This window comes from Mustela lutreola, chromosome 5 (genome assembly GCF_030435805.1).
Source record: "Mustela lutreola isolate mMusLut2 chromosome 5, mMusLut2.pri, whole genome shotgun sequence".
NCBI lineage: Eukaryota > Metazoa > Chordata > Mammalia > Carnivora > Mustelidae > Mustela > Mustela lutreola.
The window spans coordinates 11,071,020-11,089,357 of NC_081294.1; the positions used below are offsets into that span (position 1 = coordinate 11,071,020).

Consider the following 18,338-nt stretch of genomic DNA (forward strand, 5'->3'; position numbering starts at 1 on the left):
CGCGCGGGTTGCTTAGACCTACCTACATTTCTTATCAAGTAGACGAGAAACTTCTACCAGCATTTGATTTCTGCTGCCCTCTGCCCGAGTGACAGGGGCAGCAAAGATGACTTTTGTCTTCTCTACTTGTGCCCAGAGTGGAAGGAAGGACTAGTCATGAAAAACACCATGAGCTTTCAGAGAAAGGTGCTGTATGTTCTTAGCAAATTAGAACAACTATTTTGTCATCTGGAATATCAGCAGCTCCATCCACCTGACCGTGAACTTCCCAGAGACTAAAGCTGCCAACATTGTTGAACTGCCACAGGGCAATCGGGAAAAGACTGACAAGTAGATCAATGCCTCTGGTCTTTGACTTTGTAAGTATTAATCTTAGTGAGGGGTGCTTCTGTAAAAGCGCAGCAAAGCTCGCCGTGGAATCCCGGGGTTCAGCAACAACAACAACAACAAAGTGGTAACTCGCTTCTCCCATCATCAAGATAAAGAAAAATAAGCAAATGAACAGTTAGGGGGAGACAGGCTGAGACAGATTTACAGATACCCACTTTGCTTTTAAAGTTATCCAGTTTTTTGATACAGTGAACACAATGAAAGAATGAGGGTGCAGAGAAGTTTGTATAGTCTGATACTTATCTGTGAAAATGAAAAAAGAATTTTAACACACAAGCATTAGACATTTCCAGGAAGAAAGGAAATAAACTGGTTTTAAAAAACAGGGGAAACTTTACTCTCATACTTCCAATTGTATGTTCTTCTGTCCTATTTAAATTTTTCACCACAAAGATGTGACTCTGAAAATAAACATTTCTTGCATTGATTCGGGAAATGCTTCTTCAGCACCTATAATGTGACAGCACTATTCTAGGAATAGTAAATAAATCACGGGAAGTCCATGCTGGCTCTTCAGCAGACATCCTAAAGGAAGGAAACAAGTTATTTAAAAATAGCAAACAGAAAAAATAAAGACAGCTCTGGGACATCATGTGAGCAGAGCCCAGAAGGCGGGGACATCATGTGAGCAGAGCCCAGGAGGCGGCGAGGACGCAAGCTCTGCCGGTACTGATGGGAGAAAGAATTCAGGTCAAGGGGACAGCAAGTGCCAGGGCTCTGAAGCAAGGGTGCGCTGCTCAAGGACCAGCCAAGGAGCAAGCGGCTGAAGCTGAATGAGGAAAAAGAAACAGAAAAGCAGCCAGAGTCAGCTCGTGCCAGACCCTGCGGACCAACATGAGGACACTGGAGTTCATTTTGGGTGAGAGAGAAAGACAGTGGGGGGACTGAGGCAAAGAGGCGACAGAATATGACTTATGTCCGGTGTCTGACTTGAGAGTAGACTCTGCAGGGGAGGGGGGCAGAAGCAGGGAGACTAGTTAAAAGCCTACCGCAATAATCCCGGCTAGAGATTATGGTGGCTTGGAACAGCATGACAACAGCAAAGAATGGTCACATCCTGGATGATTTCTGGAAATGGCGCTGAGCGAGCTTGATGATCGATGGGATGAGGAAGCAAGAGAAAAAGGAAGGCACCAAGGAGGCTCCGAGGATTTCGGCTTGAGCAACCGAAGGATGGATTCGTCGTTTGTTAGGATGGGGAAGACTACAGGAAGGCGGGTTTGCAGGGGCACGATCAGACGTGGTAAGTGTAAATCCCCTGCACCTATCCAAGTGAACATGTAGCACCGGCAAGTGGGTCTGTGTGTCTGGAGTTCAGGCGAGAGGCCCCGGTTGGGTGCAGACTGGGGAGTCCACATCTGCATGACACCCAAAGCCACATGAGACCACCGGAGCAGGGAACGCAGTTGGACAGAGTCCTGGCATGTTCTACATTTAGACCAGGAAGATAAAGAGGAACCAGAAGGCATATGAAGAGACAACCAGAAGAGTGCAGGTGACCGGAAGAGCACGAAGCGCCAGGAGAGCGTGCTGTCCGAGAAGTGTGTGGAGAGAGCAGATCACAAGGAGAGTGTGTTTCCTGACGGGCCGGGAAAGCTGAGAATGAGTAATGCCCGGTGCATGGGGCGACCCGAAGATCTGCGTGGCATCTGCCCAGAGACGGGAGAGAGCGTGAGAAGCAGCATAACCTCCCCCCAGCAGAGAGATCCACGTTCTAATCCCTGAAACCTGTAATAGGTTCCGTCGAATGACTCAGGGACTTCGCAGCTATAATGTCGAAGGCCTCGTGAGAGATGATCCTGGACTACCTGTTGGGCCCAATCTAATCTCTCGAGTCCTTCAGAGGTGAGCTGGGAGGCAGAAGACTGGGTCAGACACAGGACTGAAGCCAGAGAGAAAGTCGATGCACAAACTGGTCTCAACCCCCCGCTGCTGACTGTGAAGATGGGGTCGTGAACCGAGGGACGCTGGAGCCTCCCAAAGCTGCGAACAGCCCTCAGCTGATGGTCAGCAAGAAAACCTGGCCGGGGGCCCTCCACTGCCGAGAAAGTTTTGCCAATGACCTAAAACATAGGAAGTGGGTTCTGCCTTGCAGACACCAGGAGGGAGCACAGCCCTGCGGATACCTGATGTCAGCCCAGAAAGACACAGGTCAGACTTGTAACACGCAGACCATAGAATCAGCCATTTCTGTTGTTCAACCTTCCAAATTTGTGGTGAGCCCCTATGGGATCAATGGAAAATGACAGAGAGCCGAACCAGAGTGAATTCAAAATAAAATAGGTGAAGAGGAACAGGTGTTTCTGAGGCGTTTTGACAGAAGCACAGAAATGGGAAGAAACCCTGAGGGTTCGCTGTAGGATTTTCTTTCTGATAGCAGTTACAGCGGATTTGTATGTTGATGAGAACGATCCAGCTGGAAATGAAAACCGATGATGTTCCCAGAGAGAAAACCACTGTCGGTGGAGACGTTGGCTGTGGAGGATGGCACAGAATGTCCACCCGGAGAGCTGACTGCACAAAGGCAGACACCTGGGTCGGCAGACGCACGAGAGGGGAGTGAGGGCACGGTCTCTCCTGGGACAGCACCTTCCCCCTCAAACAGGAAAAGTGGTCTTCACCAGAGATGGAGAGTGCGGGGTTGGGGGGGGGGTCTGAAGAGGCAAAAGGTGGGAAATCACTGCTCGAGCCACAGATGTTTCAAGGGATTTGCCACATCTGGTGATCAGCCACCCCTGCACTTCAAAACAGAGACAAACACTCCCAAAGGACATCCAAGTACATCCAGCATAAACCATCTTCAATGCAGGCTACGAAGGACTAGAAAGAGGACGGCGAGGAGGAGAGTGAAGATAAAATCTCTCCGCTGAAAGCCAGCATTGCACTTAGCATCACAAACAAGCAGGAGGAACAAGCTTCTCGGAAGGAACAGGGGTATGATGTCAAACTTTTATGTTTGGTCTGATACTTTTCACCTAATGGCCCAGAGATTCACTTCATGAAAATGAATGAGATTCAGCTTCAGCTTCTACTTGGGCCAAATCCTGATTTTAGCACTCATTTTGTCCAAAACAGGTATCCGCTGCCTCCCTGAGCACAGTGTCTGCACAATTAGCGGGTGCCCTGACGTTTGAAAGGGACTAGGGAGTTACAGAGCTGTGGAAGGACTCTCGCAGGCAGCCTAGCTCATCTCACGGATGAGGACGCGGAGTCACGGAAAGGTGTGAGGCATCTCTGGCTAGCGCCGCTGCTAACGTAACAGGCAGAGGACAGGGAAGAGCGCCAGAGGTCCAGGCCACCATCCTCGCCATTACTTTTCTCCTGCACTGATACTCAATTTCATTCCTGCTAAAACACCATCTTAATTCTTTGTAATAACAGTAGGTGCCACCGTCCCCAAAGCAGCCTTCAAGGCCATCTGTGATTTGTACCTATTGACATGTGGCAATTAATTCCTTTCCTTGCCCATTTGATGTCCATTGAGTCCTTTAAACGTGGCCCCTCTAAGACTGAAGGTAAAGGAAACAAAGCGTTTCAGTCACAAACCTAAATCCCAAGCAAAGATCCGTGGGTACAGCTAAAAATACTGAATTTCAAAGACGCTGGTATCCAAGAGCCTCTAAACCCTAAAGAGACATTAAGCAGAAGTCCCCGGAGGAACTCACGAGAATAAAAATGCTGGGGAGGGGGCGGAGGGAGAGAGGTTGTGGAATCACAGAATCCTTCCATCACCTGTCTGTGAGCGGAGTTATGACAAGCCTGTCAGTGCAGCCTAAAAATTCATTCTGGTATATGAAAGCCACATCTGTGATGTGGATCATCATCTTGTCAGAATCTTCGTTAAAATAAAATCTGCACTGTTTCAGCCACTCGAAGTCTGTAGGGCTCTTGATATGCATGTGACACTGAAATGCAAAAGATACACGTTAACGCTGAGATGAGAGCCGCGTATAAAGTATGCATGTGAGCACTCCTGCGGATCCTAATGCGATGCAAATGAGACTCAGAGACAACCCCACTGGTTAGGAGATGTCAACTACATCACCAACCAACCCGTTCATTCACTGATCAGCAGAAAGGACACTTTAGAAGTTACGGGAATAGAAAAATTCAAGAGAAATCCCTAATTGTGCCCACCAATGTAAGGAGCGGGACGTATTTTCACAGTAAGGTACTCATTTCTCACATTGCACGTTTCTGCAGTGCTCTTACGGCAGCCCTGCAGAGCCATAAAAGGCACAATCTACAAAAACCATGTTTTGGCATACAATCAAACAATCTCATTGGGAAAAAGGCATCTCTTATGATTATGACAAAGTACACTGTTGGGTTTTTCCCCTAATCCATTCATTATTTTTCCTAGGATTTGCAGCAGGCCAAAGGGCCTAACATCTAAATGGTAGGTTATTGTCCAGCAATGCTTTTGCCTGAATTTTTTAACCAAAAGTTTAGGCCCTTTTAATCATTTTCTTTGACAAATAATAAATGCAAAATTATCCAGACCCCTTTATTTCTCAGAGAAGCAAGTGCTGTGCTTAACTGTTAAGAGAGATTAGACCACAGCAGCTTGAAAGAGCTTCTTCCCAGTACATCCGAATCAATCTTTTATGATCTTTTTTACATAATGGGGTGAGACACGATCCAGCAAATTACTAGGAAAATAAGAGCTTCTTGCCTCTTATCTAGTGTTCTACTTTAGAGTACAGGACAAATTTCATTTCTTTTCACACTTCCTGTTTTCTGTAGCTACTAAACTCTGTTTGCCCCTCTGTCCTCTCCTTAAAGGTAAAACTCTGCATGTCACCTGAATGTCACCAACCATATTAGGAAAGGCCACTGGCAATCAATGACATAAAAGGTAGCAAAACTTGTTCAAGATGGGATTTATCAAAAGCCTTGGAGGAAGCACAAAGCCACTCTTCTAGCAGTGTTACTCATTTTTCTGTAACAAGAAACTGGTAATCCTTACCTACTAACTATAGGAGCAGAAGACAAATGAAAGGTTTTCTGGGATGCTACCTGGCAGTTTAGTGTTAACAGTGATCACGTAAAGAATTTTAAAAAGAAAGTTGAATTGCTCAATAACATCTTAGCAGAGATCATCAAAATGGGATTGAAAAAGAAAATCTGAGCAATGATGTCTCATCATGACGGTGACCCTTTGCCTGACTCTTCTGTTTGCCTGACCTTTTCTTTGAATTCATTCAAACCAATTCCCACAAGTAAACACAGATAATGCCCAGTATTTGCTTTTCTGTATATGCCATAGCATTTATAAAGCATTTACCAGGCCATCAAAGATATCCCTTTGGTGCACGTGAATAGTAATCAAAGTCTCATATTTGACCCGTTCCATGGAACTCAGATCCTTTGTTGTGATGCCTATCAATGTGTTCAGTAGCTCCAGAAAAGCCTGATTGGTTTTCTGCATGATTCTTTTATCAAACTTGGCATTTCTGAGGGCTTCTTCTGAATCCCGTGTCCATATCATTTGAATTCCCAATAATCCAACCTTTTGGAAACGAAAAAGGCTTTATGAGTGTGTGTGGCATATTAATATATTTAAATAGAAGTTAAAATACCGTGGATAATGGTGATTAGTATGCAAATATAAGGTCATCCTTGATTGCATCAACTTGATTCATCGTTTGGAAACCTATGGAAATTCTATTCATACCATCCACCTGGTGATTACATACATAGAGACTCATGAGGTGTCCACAATGTTTTCCTTATAATTTTAAATCATTTACTGTTAAAGTCATATTTCCTTTCTAGATACACTTCAAGTTACTAGAAGGGAAAGAATATGTCTTAAACCTGTTTTCCTTGAACTAACACAAGGTCTACACATGGTGAATACTCAGAAAAATCTTTACTGATCATAATGGCTAAGAAAACATTTTCTCCATTTTCATACTAAAATCCATTTCTTGTCTTTCCAGTAAACCATACACTCAGTACTTTTTTGTAATTTATTTATTAAAGACATTCAGCAGGGGAAAAAAACCTTTTAAGTTAAAAAAAAAATAAAGAAAACATATGTAAGACAATATATGTGTTTGGACATATGACATACATATAACCAAATAATCTGTAGTGAAACCTTTAAGATTATTCACATTAAAAAAAATTCTTGTGAAAATTTTAATTCTGGTCCAGTCTTAAATTATAGCCAGTTGTGTAGCTTACAATGTATGAGATCTCAAATGACTATTCTGTAGAAAATACTTTCCAATTTCAATACACTGACCTGAGCGGGGAAGGAAGAAAGAAATTCAATCAGCTGGAAACCTGTTTCTTGAATATTTGCAGCTGCCTGGCGAATCACGAGATGCAAGGAGGCCTGACACTCCTCCAGGAGAGAATTAAGCCAAACTTCCACATTACCCTCTGCCATCACAGGTTTATCCAATTCAATGGTCTCACCCTCTCGAGAGGAGACTGACAGAATGCGATCATAGATCTATGGTAGAAGCCAAAAAAAAAAAAAAAAAAAAAAAAAAAAAAAAACCAGCTATATTCATATAAAGAATGAATACCTCTGCAGCTCTCTTGGCAATGCTATCCTTCCCAAAGGAAGTTAAGCTATGGATTGTAAAATAAAAGGCAAAAGATGATATAAAATCAATTTCAAGCCAACAAAAAGAAGGTACCCGTGAAATCTAGAAGGGAATACTAAATCAGTTCCAAACAGTCTATACCTGAGAGGGGAAAGCTTGTTTTCTAAGAGAAATACTCAGTATGAATGTGATGATCAAAAGACAACTAGTTTCCCCAAATGAGACAGGACACCGTAAGAGCCTGTCATCCATACTACAAGCTTACCAAGTCGACATTGGCACTATGATCCATGCAAACACCTTACCAGGTAAGCCCAATCCTGTAGGAAATGCCGTGGTCCTTACGAGAGCTCCCGGCAGCACAGAACATTTTCTGATTCAAACCCAGCTCCTCGACTGGTCTTCTCACGCCAGCCCCCACACAGTATGGCCTCTTGAGAATAGAATCCTGTTTACTAAAATATGGGCTCAAATGGTGTTCTGCCACTCGTTGACCATGCAATGATGGGGACACAGCTCGGAGACTAATTCCCGCTTATCACTAGTCCATTAAAAACCATGCCTGGAGGGTATGTGCTTTGGTGAGTGCTGTGAAGTGTGTAAACCTGGTGATTCACAGACCTGTACCCCTGGGGATAAAAATATATGTTTATAAAATTAAAAAAAAATTATACAAGAAAAAAAAAAAAACATGCCTGTCCTGCTTCCCCACCCACTTCATAGGCTGATGACAAGTACATCAAATACAAGTACATCAAAACTATTGAGTAAATACGAATGTTTGTTGTCACTATCATTCCCTTGAGTTCCAAGTTAGGACCATATTAATGAACCCTCCCTCGTTGTAAATAGACGTGATCTACCAAAAAGCCCACAAGACACAATTTCCATGGCCTGTCATTTAAACAGTCCCTTTCCAAGTCCTGAATATAAATTTGTATTTGTCATTTTATAAGAGTGAGAACCCACAAAAACAGGATGTGCCCCTGGTTGTAGAGACATTATGGTTAAGAACAAAGGACAAAAAAAGCAATGCTAGTAAGCCAGGAAACAACAGATGTTGGCAAGGATGCAGAGAAAGAGAAACCCTCTTACACTACTGGTGGGAATGCAAACTGGTGCAGCCACTCTGGAAAACAGCATGGCGGTTCCTCAAAAAGTTGAAGATAGATCTACCCTACAACACAGCAACTGCACTACTGCGTATTTACTCTAAAAATACAAATGTAGTGATCAAAAGGGGCACGTGCATCCAAATGTTTATAGAAGCAATGTCCACAGTAGCCAAACTATGGAAAGAGTCTAGATGTCCATCAACAGATGAATGGATAAAGAAGACGTGGTGTATATACACAATGGAATACTATGCAGCCATCAAAAGAAATGAAATCTTGCCATTTGCAACAACATGGATGGAACTAGACTGTATTATGCTGAGCTAAATAAATCAATCAGAGAAAGAGAATTTTCATATGATCTCCCTGATGTGAAGAATTTGAGAGGCAAAGTGGGGGGTTTGTGGGGTAGTGAGGAAAAAATGAAACAAGATGGGATCAGGAGGGAGACAAACCATAAGACACTCTTAATCTCATAAAACAAACGAAGGGTTGCTGGGGGGAAGGGGGGTAGGGAGAGGGTTGTTGGGTGATGGGCACTGGGGAGGGTATGTGCTATGGTGAGTGCTGTGAAGTGTATAAGCCTAACGCCTCACAGACCTGTACCCCTGGGGGTAATAATACATTTATGTCAATAAAAAAATTTTTTTAAAGCAATGCTATTTATTTTAAGAAGTAATCTCTATGAACGGTGGCTAAAAATGAGGAAGTTTAATTTGATCTCACGTACAATGAGACCATGAGAAGCTTCCCTCTGTCACCTTGAAGTCCTAGCCCAAGAAGATTTGAGCAAAACATCAGGGAGAAATTCCTGTGTAATTCAGTACATCTTTAAACACACACATCCAGCAAATCTACAAAAAAAACATGATTTTCAACCACTAAGTCCACCCTGTCCTCCCTTCCTCTCTGCCCGCCCTCCTTCTCAAGGCTTTGTCGTAGCAGCTCAGTCTTTCCATCTTACCGTGCTGTCATTTCCGATACTAGTTTCCCTGCCCCCCCTTCTATTCGCCCATGACACGGAGCCAGAGAATCTTTCTGAAATATAGGTCAGGTCACTTCCCTATGTAAAAACCTCCCTTCTGTCACGTTCGGGATGAAATGGAATTCTGTAGTGTGGTGCACTTGGCCTTTTGGAATTTGGTCCATATCTCCTTCTTCCCTTTTCCCCTTGCTCACCACTGCCTCTTCTGGGTTAAACTGTGCACCCCCAAAATAAATGTTTAAGTCCTAAGCCCCACTACCTGTGAATGGGACCTTATCTGGAAATAGGGTCTTTGTAGAAGTCATCAAGTAAGATGAACGTGGCCCTACTCCAGGAACTGGTGTTCTTATAAGTGGAAGGAAACTAAGACACAGACACACAAGGAAAACATCATGGGAAGACAAAAGCAGATGCCAACGTGACAGGTGTCTAAGCAAAGGAACATCCAGGGTTGTCAAGTGCCACCAGAACGTAGGAGAGACGCATGGAATAAATTCTCCTACAGACCCTCCAGTAGGAATCAACCCCACTGGCACCTTAGATAAGACAGACTTCCAGCCTCCAGAACTGTGAGAGAATATATTTCTGTTGTCAATCCAGAGCAACCCTAGCAAACTAGTACAGTTCCTCACAGTTCTGACACCCCGGTTGCCCCACCTCCAGACCCCTGCACCTGCCCTTCCTTTGAACGGTCCATGTTCAGCTTCCCCACCTGCCAGGCTGTGTTTCACTTCAAATCATCAGTTCAAGCACCACGTTCTTTGCAGGAGGCCTTCCCTTACACTACCAGGCGAAGGCCCCCAACAGCATCCCCATGCTCTCTGTGCACAACACAAGCGCAGCCAATCGATAATTATCAACCATTAAATTGCCAAATGTCTGACGAATGCTGTATTGCATAAAAACGCCTTCAGTGTTGATTATGATCATTTCTCCCTTAGAACCCCAGGACGAGCACCATGCCTGACACGTACCCACGGGTGTGAACTTACAGGACCGACCATGCCTGGCACATACCAGGGCCGTGAACTTACAGGACTGGCGTTTGACTGTTTGTGATGCGACAGGCCCACCACCGCAGCGACTACGCTCTAGAAAGACCCCACTCGAGCATGGCTCCCCGAGTCCTCCGTATTCCCATGCTACACACGCCGTCTGGCACACAGAGGCTGCTCAGTAAGAGCAAACCGCACACCAGGATGAATAAATGAGGGTTTACAGGAAGCCCCAGGGGACGACAGAACACACTGTCAGACCAGACGAGTCACTGTCTCAGGGAACTGTGGGCAACCGGATGGATCAGGCGGCGTCCCCGGGCAGCTGTGCAAATGGCAACATCCTCCCATTGAATGGCTTCTCTTAGGTTCCCTGCAACTCCATGATTCAAAAAACTTCTTGGAAGTGTTTAAAAAAAAAAAAGGTTTCAATCAAGCATGATGAGAAACAGGGACTACGATCATGCCAAAAACGTCTGAAAGCTGATAAAACAACCCAATCACCGAGGTAATTCTGTTTAGCGAAGGCATTATTCTCTGAACAATTGCTTTCTTTGGTTTGTCGAATTTCTGAACACCTAGCTTGGCATGCAAAACCACGAATGCTACACACAGTGCATTCCTAATCACGTTTAAACTCGTTGTTACTCAAATTTACACTTTGGAGATTAAGAAATCACACAGTTCTGAAGACAAATGGGGCCCAGAAGTTCGCTTTTCATCACGGGCTGAGAGCGAGAACAGACGGGGAAGTCACCCTTTGTACCGACCAGAGAGCTACTTCATAAAGACAGTGGAAGTCTAAGAGATGGCAAGTGCTGGCCAGCAGTTCGAAGTAGACAAACCTTCTCATGGAACTTGACAGTTTTGATGTTGTCGAACACGTTCAGCAAATGGGCCTGTATAGTGTGTGTGTCTGACGCCTGCCCCAGGATCTCCAAGAGCGCAGGGTCTGAGACGAAGAAGAACCGAGGAAAGCACAGCCGTTTTTTCTCCAAGTACCTGTGTGGGGAGAGGCAAAGAGATACTGTATAAGCACACACAGCAGGCCTTTCTAGAAATAAATTAATCTGGGTGGGGAAAGATCTTGAGACAATCTCATTTTCCCATATTCTGTTCAATGTCTTGTTTTGTTTTATTCCTCCTCTTGCCAAGTAGCATTCCACATTTGGAAAGGAAATTTTTTTTTTACAGGATTAATAGGTGAATTTTTTCAGCTTTCACAAGGGTAAGGTATACATTTGACTTCATCTGGAAAACTGTACTTTCTTGGTGGCGGACAGGAGCAATTACACACCAGGAGTTTGGGGGGGGGGGTTAGATTTGTTTGCAAGCACCGTGCTGTGTCAGCGAAAGGCTGCATCTCATTCTTGGATTGCATCTTAAAGAACTCAATGAATCCATCACCAAAGCAGAAGTAAAATCCAGCTCTGAATAAACCGTATGAAGAGGTTCTAGTGCTGCTCCCTGCTCCAGGAGGTACTGAAACCCGGGGAATGTTTCTGTTATTGCCCTGCTTGCAACTGCGCTTTCATTTCTCTATTTATTTTACAGCGACCCTTTGTGCTATGGATATAATTTTTCTGTTATTTTCATACCCGTACCACTGTAACTTTATTTCCTTGCATACTTCCATATAATTATTCCAGTTTTCACTGTAATTCCTTACATTGTAAAATCTTACCAGAAATCCTTTTTAAGACAACTATCATATGATCTCCCTGATATGAGGAAGTGGTGATGCAACATGGGGGCTTAAGTGGGTAGGAGAAGAATCAATGAAACAAGATGGGATTGGGAGGGAGACAAACCATAAGTGACTCTTAATCTCACAAAACAAACTGAGGGTTGCTGGGGGGAGGGGGTTTGGGAGAAGGGGGTGGGATTATGGACATTGGGGAGGGTATGTGCTTTGGTGAGTCCTGTGAAGTGTGTAAACCTGGTGATTCACAGACCTGTACCCTTGGGGATTAAAATATATGTTTATAAAAAATTAAAAATTAAAAAAAAAAAGAAATCCTTTTTAAACTTTTATCTTTTTTTTAAATTTCTGTTCCTTCCTTGTCATGTATATTATTGTTTCATTCCTTGTCATGTATATTATTGTTTCATTTCATTATTGTTTCATGTATATTATTGTGTAAAATCATGGGGGAAATGTTCTTAGTGCATACAGGCAAAGTCTTTTCTAGGAAGGTAGAGTTTTTACTAAGGACAGTGTAGACCAGAAGCCAAGCCAGCTGCACCCTCTAGACCACACTTGGCCGGCCACACTTAGTCTAATGCTAGACATGTGTGTCATTGCATGGGAGGGCAGAAGCCAAACTCCTTAGGACAAAAGAGAGGACTTTTTTCAGAGGCTGAAAGAAGCAAAGAAAGGAAGGAGACAGAGGATAGATTGTGGAAGTGACGTGCCTCTAAAGCCGCAGAAATGGACAAGCTTTGTGTGCGATGTAATCTTCCTCCTCAACGCTCATGAAATACTCAGTAAAATACACTCTAATCATTTTGGCAATTTGGATTTATTCACTTTGGGCACGTGAAAAAAAATAAAGTCTGGCCTCAGAGAGGGGGCAGAATGAGACTGCCCAAGAGTCTCTGATTCCATCTTCCTCATTCTCCTAAAGTCTTACTTTTATGCTCAGCGTGTTTTATGTTGTTTGTCTTAGCTTTTCTTTCCTTACCCTGAAAAGGTGAATTTTATTTTAAATATCCCAATCCATCTTATTCGTAGAAGCTTAATCTTTACTCTTTACTGAGAATAGGGTATTCCTTATTCTTTATTCTTATTGGTAAGAGTAAAAACATTCTTACCAATTTATCCCCTTTACTTGCTGTCCCCTTCACAGTAACCTAGTCTGATTCTGATGAGGAATCAGGTAATGTTGTCTCTCCAGTGAGACAAGACTGAAAGGAGACACGTGAAACGTGACCACAAAACCTCTGTGACAGAGTAGACAAGACAATTTATTCCGGACCTGTCAGAAGTCCCCTCCGATTGCTGCAGACCTCATCAGCTGAGAAGGGTGTTCTTTTGTGTAAACATTAATATTCCAGTGTTTATACCAGGAATATGTGCTTTGGCCCATAACCCTTCAGGAACCAAAAGTCATGAAAAGCTCATTAAAAACTATGAATAATTTCAGAGTAGACTTATTCCTCCAAGGAGTTATAAAACAATGTCAAAGAGAGCACAATAAAAAAAAATGAAAAAGAAAAGAGGAAAAAAGGAGTGTGCTTGCATGCATGAGTGTATATGTACAGTGGAGGGTGGGGAGGAGGAAGTAAAGCAACAAAATCAGCTGCAGAAAGACCAGTGATATGACTCCTCAGCAAGCTTCTCAGGGGCAACTGAGTCCTGCATGATGTCCTAGTGATTCATGCCCCTCAATCTTTCCAACATAAAGAGCTCTGAGAGCATGCAAGCTTTCTAATACTTTTCTTCTTTCCCTCTGGCCTGAATCTGGTGGTAGACTGCATGGCCATCAAGCTAGATCTCTAGCCAAGAACTTTTAGAGGCACTGCAACATGGCTGGTCGTGCTAATCATTAGGGTTAAAAAGAACGGTACATGATCAACTATTCGAAAACAAAAGTCCTTTCGTCAAATGTCCTTCAACAGTCACTTGCTTTCATACAACAATTTTACAAAATGCATCAAATCCTTCATACCTGAGATTCTATTTTTTCTTAAAATCTATTTTGGAGGATTCGCTTGCAAGTAGTTTTGTTGTATATTAAAACTAGTATAATATTGTATGTCAATTATATTTCAGTCAGAATAAAATATAAATGAAAGCATGTGTAGTTAACTGTTTTTACAATATTACTATTTAACGTATTTCTGCTCACATGACTTGATCTTGACTAGCCAAAGGAAAAGAAAAATATCTGTTGCTCCTGGAATTCACCCAACCTGCTTCCTGTGTGTGTGTGTGTGTGTGTGTGTGTGTGTACACCACAGATGTATGAAGCCTCATTTCTATATAATCTTGACTACGTGTGTATATTACAGTGTTCATATTGTTCTTGGTTGTGTATAATGAAATATTTTGTCTCTTCAGATGTTTTTCCAAGAAGGAAATCAGAAAAGTAGGTGTATTAATTTTAAAAAGCAAAAACTTCATGAGAATGTTTGCAAGATCTTGTCCCAGTAATGGAAGAAGCCCTAAGTCCCCTTATTCCAAAACATGAGGTGCTGAGCTACCAGTTTTATCTGTACAACAACATCAGACATGAACTAAGTTTCGGCAAAAGAAAATCAATATTCTTAATGCTGTCTAGTCCCTCTAGTCCTGTTCATCTCTGGGATGCTAAGGCAGGTTTCCCAGGGCCAATTAACTTACCCAGTGAGGGATTTCTGGCACATTTCCAGCTGGTCCAGCAAATGTGGTAACAGCTGCCCCATGGTCTCATCCCCAACACAACACTGAATGACATTTGGCATTTCGTGGGCCCGAGTCATAATCTTCACCCAAGATTTATCGATGTTGGAAAAGCGCTTGGCTTCCTACAGAATGAGGTAACAACACACACTTGGACACATCTGTGATCTCAAGGTCAGAGCATCTCACAGACCTTCCACTGAGACCAGATTTCTGACCAGTCTGGATACCCCAACTGTACATGCCTGAAAAGTCACATGTTCTATTTCAACTCTCCTTCAGCACCACCCCACCCTCTTCCTTAAAGAAGATACCCCCATTACGTTAACTAAAAGAAGACAGATACGGAAATGAAAATACAATATGAGACAGCCTAGGAGGAAAGAGCGCTCCCAAGCATTTTTGACAGTTATCTCTAAATAAAGTGAATTTTATGTTTTTCAAGTTTTCTATTCTGAGCACTGAATTGTTTTCATATCTAGGAAACAAGGCAAACATTTAAAAATAAGATACAAAATTAGGGGATGCCTGGATGGCTTAGTCAATTAAGCATCTGACTCTGGGTTTCAGCTCAGGTCATGATCGCAGAGTCCTCGGATCAAGCCCCACATCAAGCCTCACATGGAGCCCCACATCAGGCTCCCTGTTTAGCAGGGAGTCTGCTTCTCCCTCTTCCTCTGCCCCTAACCCCACTCTTGCTCTCTCTCAAATAAATAAAGTCTTTAAAAAAAAAAAAAAAAAAGACTCCCTCTGCCCCTCCCCACCTGTGTGCACTCTCTCTTCAAATAAATAAATCTTTAATAAATAAATAAATAAAACAAAATTAATTATAGTATAACCCTAATGCTATAAAATTTTTAAACGTAGATTTTTTTAGAAGAAAAAAGTGGAAAATACAGAGATTAATTTGAGAGAGTAGAAATAATTTTTGTTTTCTTCCCTTAAACTTCCTATAATTTACCAATAAGTATGTAATATCAAATAGGAGACCCAGATACCCCACCCAGCTCCTTCAATATTGTATGTGACAAGTTTCCACTATTAAGTCCAATTTGAGATTCACCTCCCCCCAGCAAGAAGAAACCCTCGCCCAAATATAAAAGCAAAACTAAATACAAATACTTTAAAATTTCAGTGTGTGGAAACATTTCAGTGGTAGGTAAAAAATCCATAGGCCAACAGATCTGTCCTCTATAATGACACTGAAAACTTGTCACAGGAAAGGTAGGAAGGCCGAGCACAGAGAGCACTCAACATAATTGTGCTTCTAAAACCCAAGCATATCGTTAAAACATGGCAATTTTGCAAACAATTTAAGGTAATTGAATAAGAATCTTTGAGATTTGGTAGAAATGTTTTTTTCATAAAAATCTCAAAATACTACCCTCCATTTTCCCCGTGAGATGATTTAATTTGGTGACAATCCTGAGAAGTCCTTTTTTTTTTGTTCTGGAGCTTTTTCCTGCCTGTTTCCACCTCCCAGTTTTCCGGTGCAGATAGAATTGGGTAAACCGCTCAGCATGGGTGTTTTAAACTGTCAGTAATAGCAGAAGAAATTATCCTACCATTGTCGAGATAACAATTCCATAATTCTACACTGTTCCAAATTCTACCTTCAAATTACCTGAAGAAACGTATCAACTATGCAGGCATCTGTCCTTTGTTTTCTTAATCCTCCACTTCCTACAAAATGGCCCAATTCTCTAGCAATTGCATCCCTTCTTATCCACAGCTGCTCTTTAAAAAATAGTTCCAAGGCAACAACAAAAAGATTGAGGGGGGTGTGGCTCAAGAGAGGTTGAGCTATTATTGCATTTTTAAAGGAATTATTAGCTATTAGACAGTTCTCTAAGCTAAACCTCTGATGAAATCCTAAGGACAATATTCAAACCTTGGGCAGCTGCTTAGCAATATCTCCTCCAACAAAAACAGCTTCTAGGTAAATCCACAAGTTCTGCACCATCATCCAGTTCTCAATGATGTCTGTTGAGTTGGAAAGGCACTGCACCCACTTTTGAATCTGGGCCTTGAATGGCATATTGTACCTAAAATGGAAAATACATACGTTCAGCATTTGGGTGGTATATATTTTTTTTTTAGTGTTTTCTTTTTATTGTTCTTTTCAAACTGAAAGATTTTTTTTTATCCTAATCTTTACCCATTTCTTTAGGACTTTATGTTGCTGGCTTTTTAAAGCTTTATTTATTTAAGTAATCTCTTCATCCAACGTGAGGCTTGAACTCGCAACCCTGAGGTCAAGAGCCGCATGCTCTTCAGATTGAGCCGGCCAGCTGCCCCCTGTTCCTGGCTTTTAAAATGATGCTACCAAGTGACAAATTCATCACTATTTATTGTACATTGCTCAACTTGTTAGCAACTTAGACTTGACTCCACCCAACTTCTAGAGAAATAAAATGCGAGTCAGTGTTGCTACAGCCAAGAGCATAATATTCTTTCTGCTGACCTTCTGTGCTCAATTCCAGGAACTCTCTGGTTTTTCATTTAAATGGAGTAATTACAGAGACACTGGTGGAGACCAAACAACTAATTCAATTTTCAAATATGACAACCTCTGCGATCTCTTTAAACTCCCCTTTTCTGGGTCTCTTTCCAACTTCCCACTCACTCATATCCACCCACTCATGATTTTGTGTGTGTGTGCGTGTGTGTGTGCATGTGCACATGCAAGTGTGCATGTGTTAGGGCTTACACATCTGTACGTGTACACTCCGAAAGCCACTTTTGTGTGTATGCGTGTGTGTGTGCATGTGCACATGCAAGTGTGCATGTGTTAGGGCTTACACATCTGTATGTGTATACTACGAAAGCCACTTTTGTGTGTGTGCATGTGCACACGCAAGTGTGCATGTGTTAGGGCTTACACATCTGTACGTGTACACTCCGAAAGCCACTTTTTATAGTTCACCTATAGCTCCCTTTTTCTTTCTTGAGACAGAAACTGACATGGTCTTGCAATGTCTTTTCTCCTTCTCTTTGGATAGAGAACTCCATTTCTCCCTGGACACAGAGCTGCCCAGTTACAGTACCGAATTTCTCAGCCTCCTCTGTGGCAGTGTGCAGTCCCAGGACTAAGTTCCACATCAGTAGTTCTTAACCTCGGCTGCAGTCTGGGATCATCCAGCAGACCTTAAAAACGACTCGTGCCCTCCCGGACCCCACCTCCAGGAGACTCTGATTCGACCGGTCTGAAATGTGGCTCAGGCACAGGGATGGAAGTCCCTAGGTGTGTCCAGCTTGTAGCCAACTCTGAGAACCACTGTTCTGGAGGAGCAGTCGCAGCACGGGACAGAAGGGGAAATTACAGTAGGGAAGGACCACACTTGGACGAGACAGAAAAGTAAGCCAGACAAGGCCTAGGTCCCTGATGATGAGGTGGAGCTTCTCATCAACCTTAGAGATTCCCCTATGTGAGAGACACGGAAACCTCAGTCTGATGCACGCAATGTCATGTGTGGTGCCTCTATTATTCGCAGATAAAATTCTAAATGATGCCACTGCCTATTGCTGTTCTCCCTCTTCTTCTTCTCCCTATCAACATTCCTATTCCAACAGACTATGGACTTGAAGTCTTCTCAAATATGAGTCATATTCGTGAATAAAATTTTCATTCCCATAGTCTTAATTGTTAAATAAACCGTTTCAATATTGCACATTTTCGGGGGGTTATTTATGTTTTTCACTAGAATGCAGTTCCACGGCAACGGAGGTCTTTGTTTTATTCCCTCTTCTTTCCAGAAGAGCACAGGGCACACGTAGGTGTTCAACAAATTCGTACTGCATATGTGTTCCTCACACAACTCTTGTCTGTGAATTCAATGTCATTGTAAGGAGAGTTGACTGATCCTCAGCATAAATAATTTTTACTTAATTTATAAGTCTACATTT

At 42.6% G+C, this 18,338-nt stretch overlaps 1 protein-coding gene across 1 annotated transcript in view; it reads right to left on the minus strand.

The window, feature by feature from the left end:
- DNAH5 (dynein axonemal heavy chain 5) overlaps positions 1 to 18,338 on the minus strand; it is a 223,165-nt gene that overhangs the window by 128,754 nt on the left and 76,073 nt on the right. The window contains exons 30-35 of the mRNA XM_059173668.1: positions 16,324 to 16,477; positions 14,394 to 14,557; positions 10,894 to 11,050; positions 6,644 to 6,856; positions 5,678 to 5,902; positions 4,123 to 4,295 (exon numbers count right to left, since the gene is read on the minus strand). Coding sequence (XP_059029651.1) covers positions 4,123 to 4,295; positions 5,678 to 5,902; positions 6,644 to 6,856; positions 10,894 to 11,050; positions 14,394 to 14,557; positions 16,324 to 16,477 — 1,086 coding nt within the window. The remainder of the gene's footprint in view (positions 1 to 4,122; positions 4,296 to 5,677; positions 5,903 to 6,643; positions 6,857 to 10,893; positions 11,051 to 14,393; positions 14,558 to 16,323; positions 16,478 to 18,338) is intronic.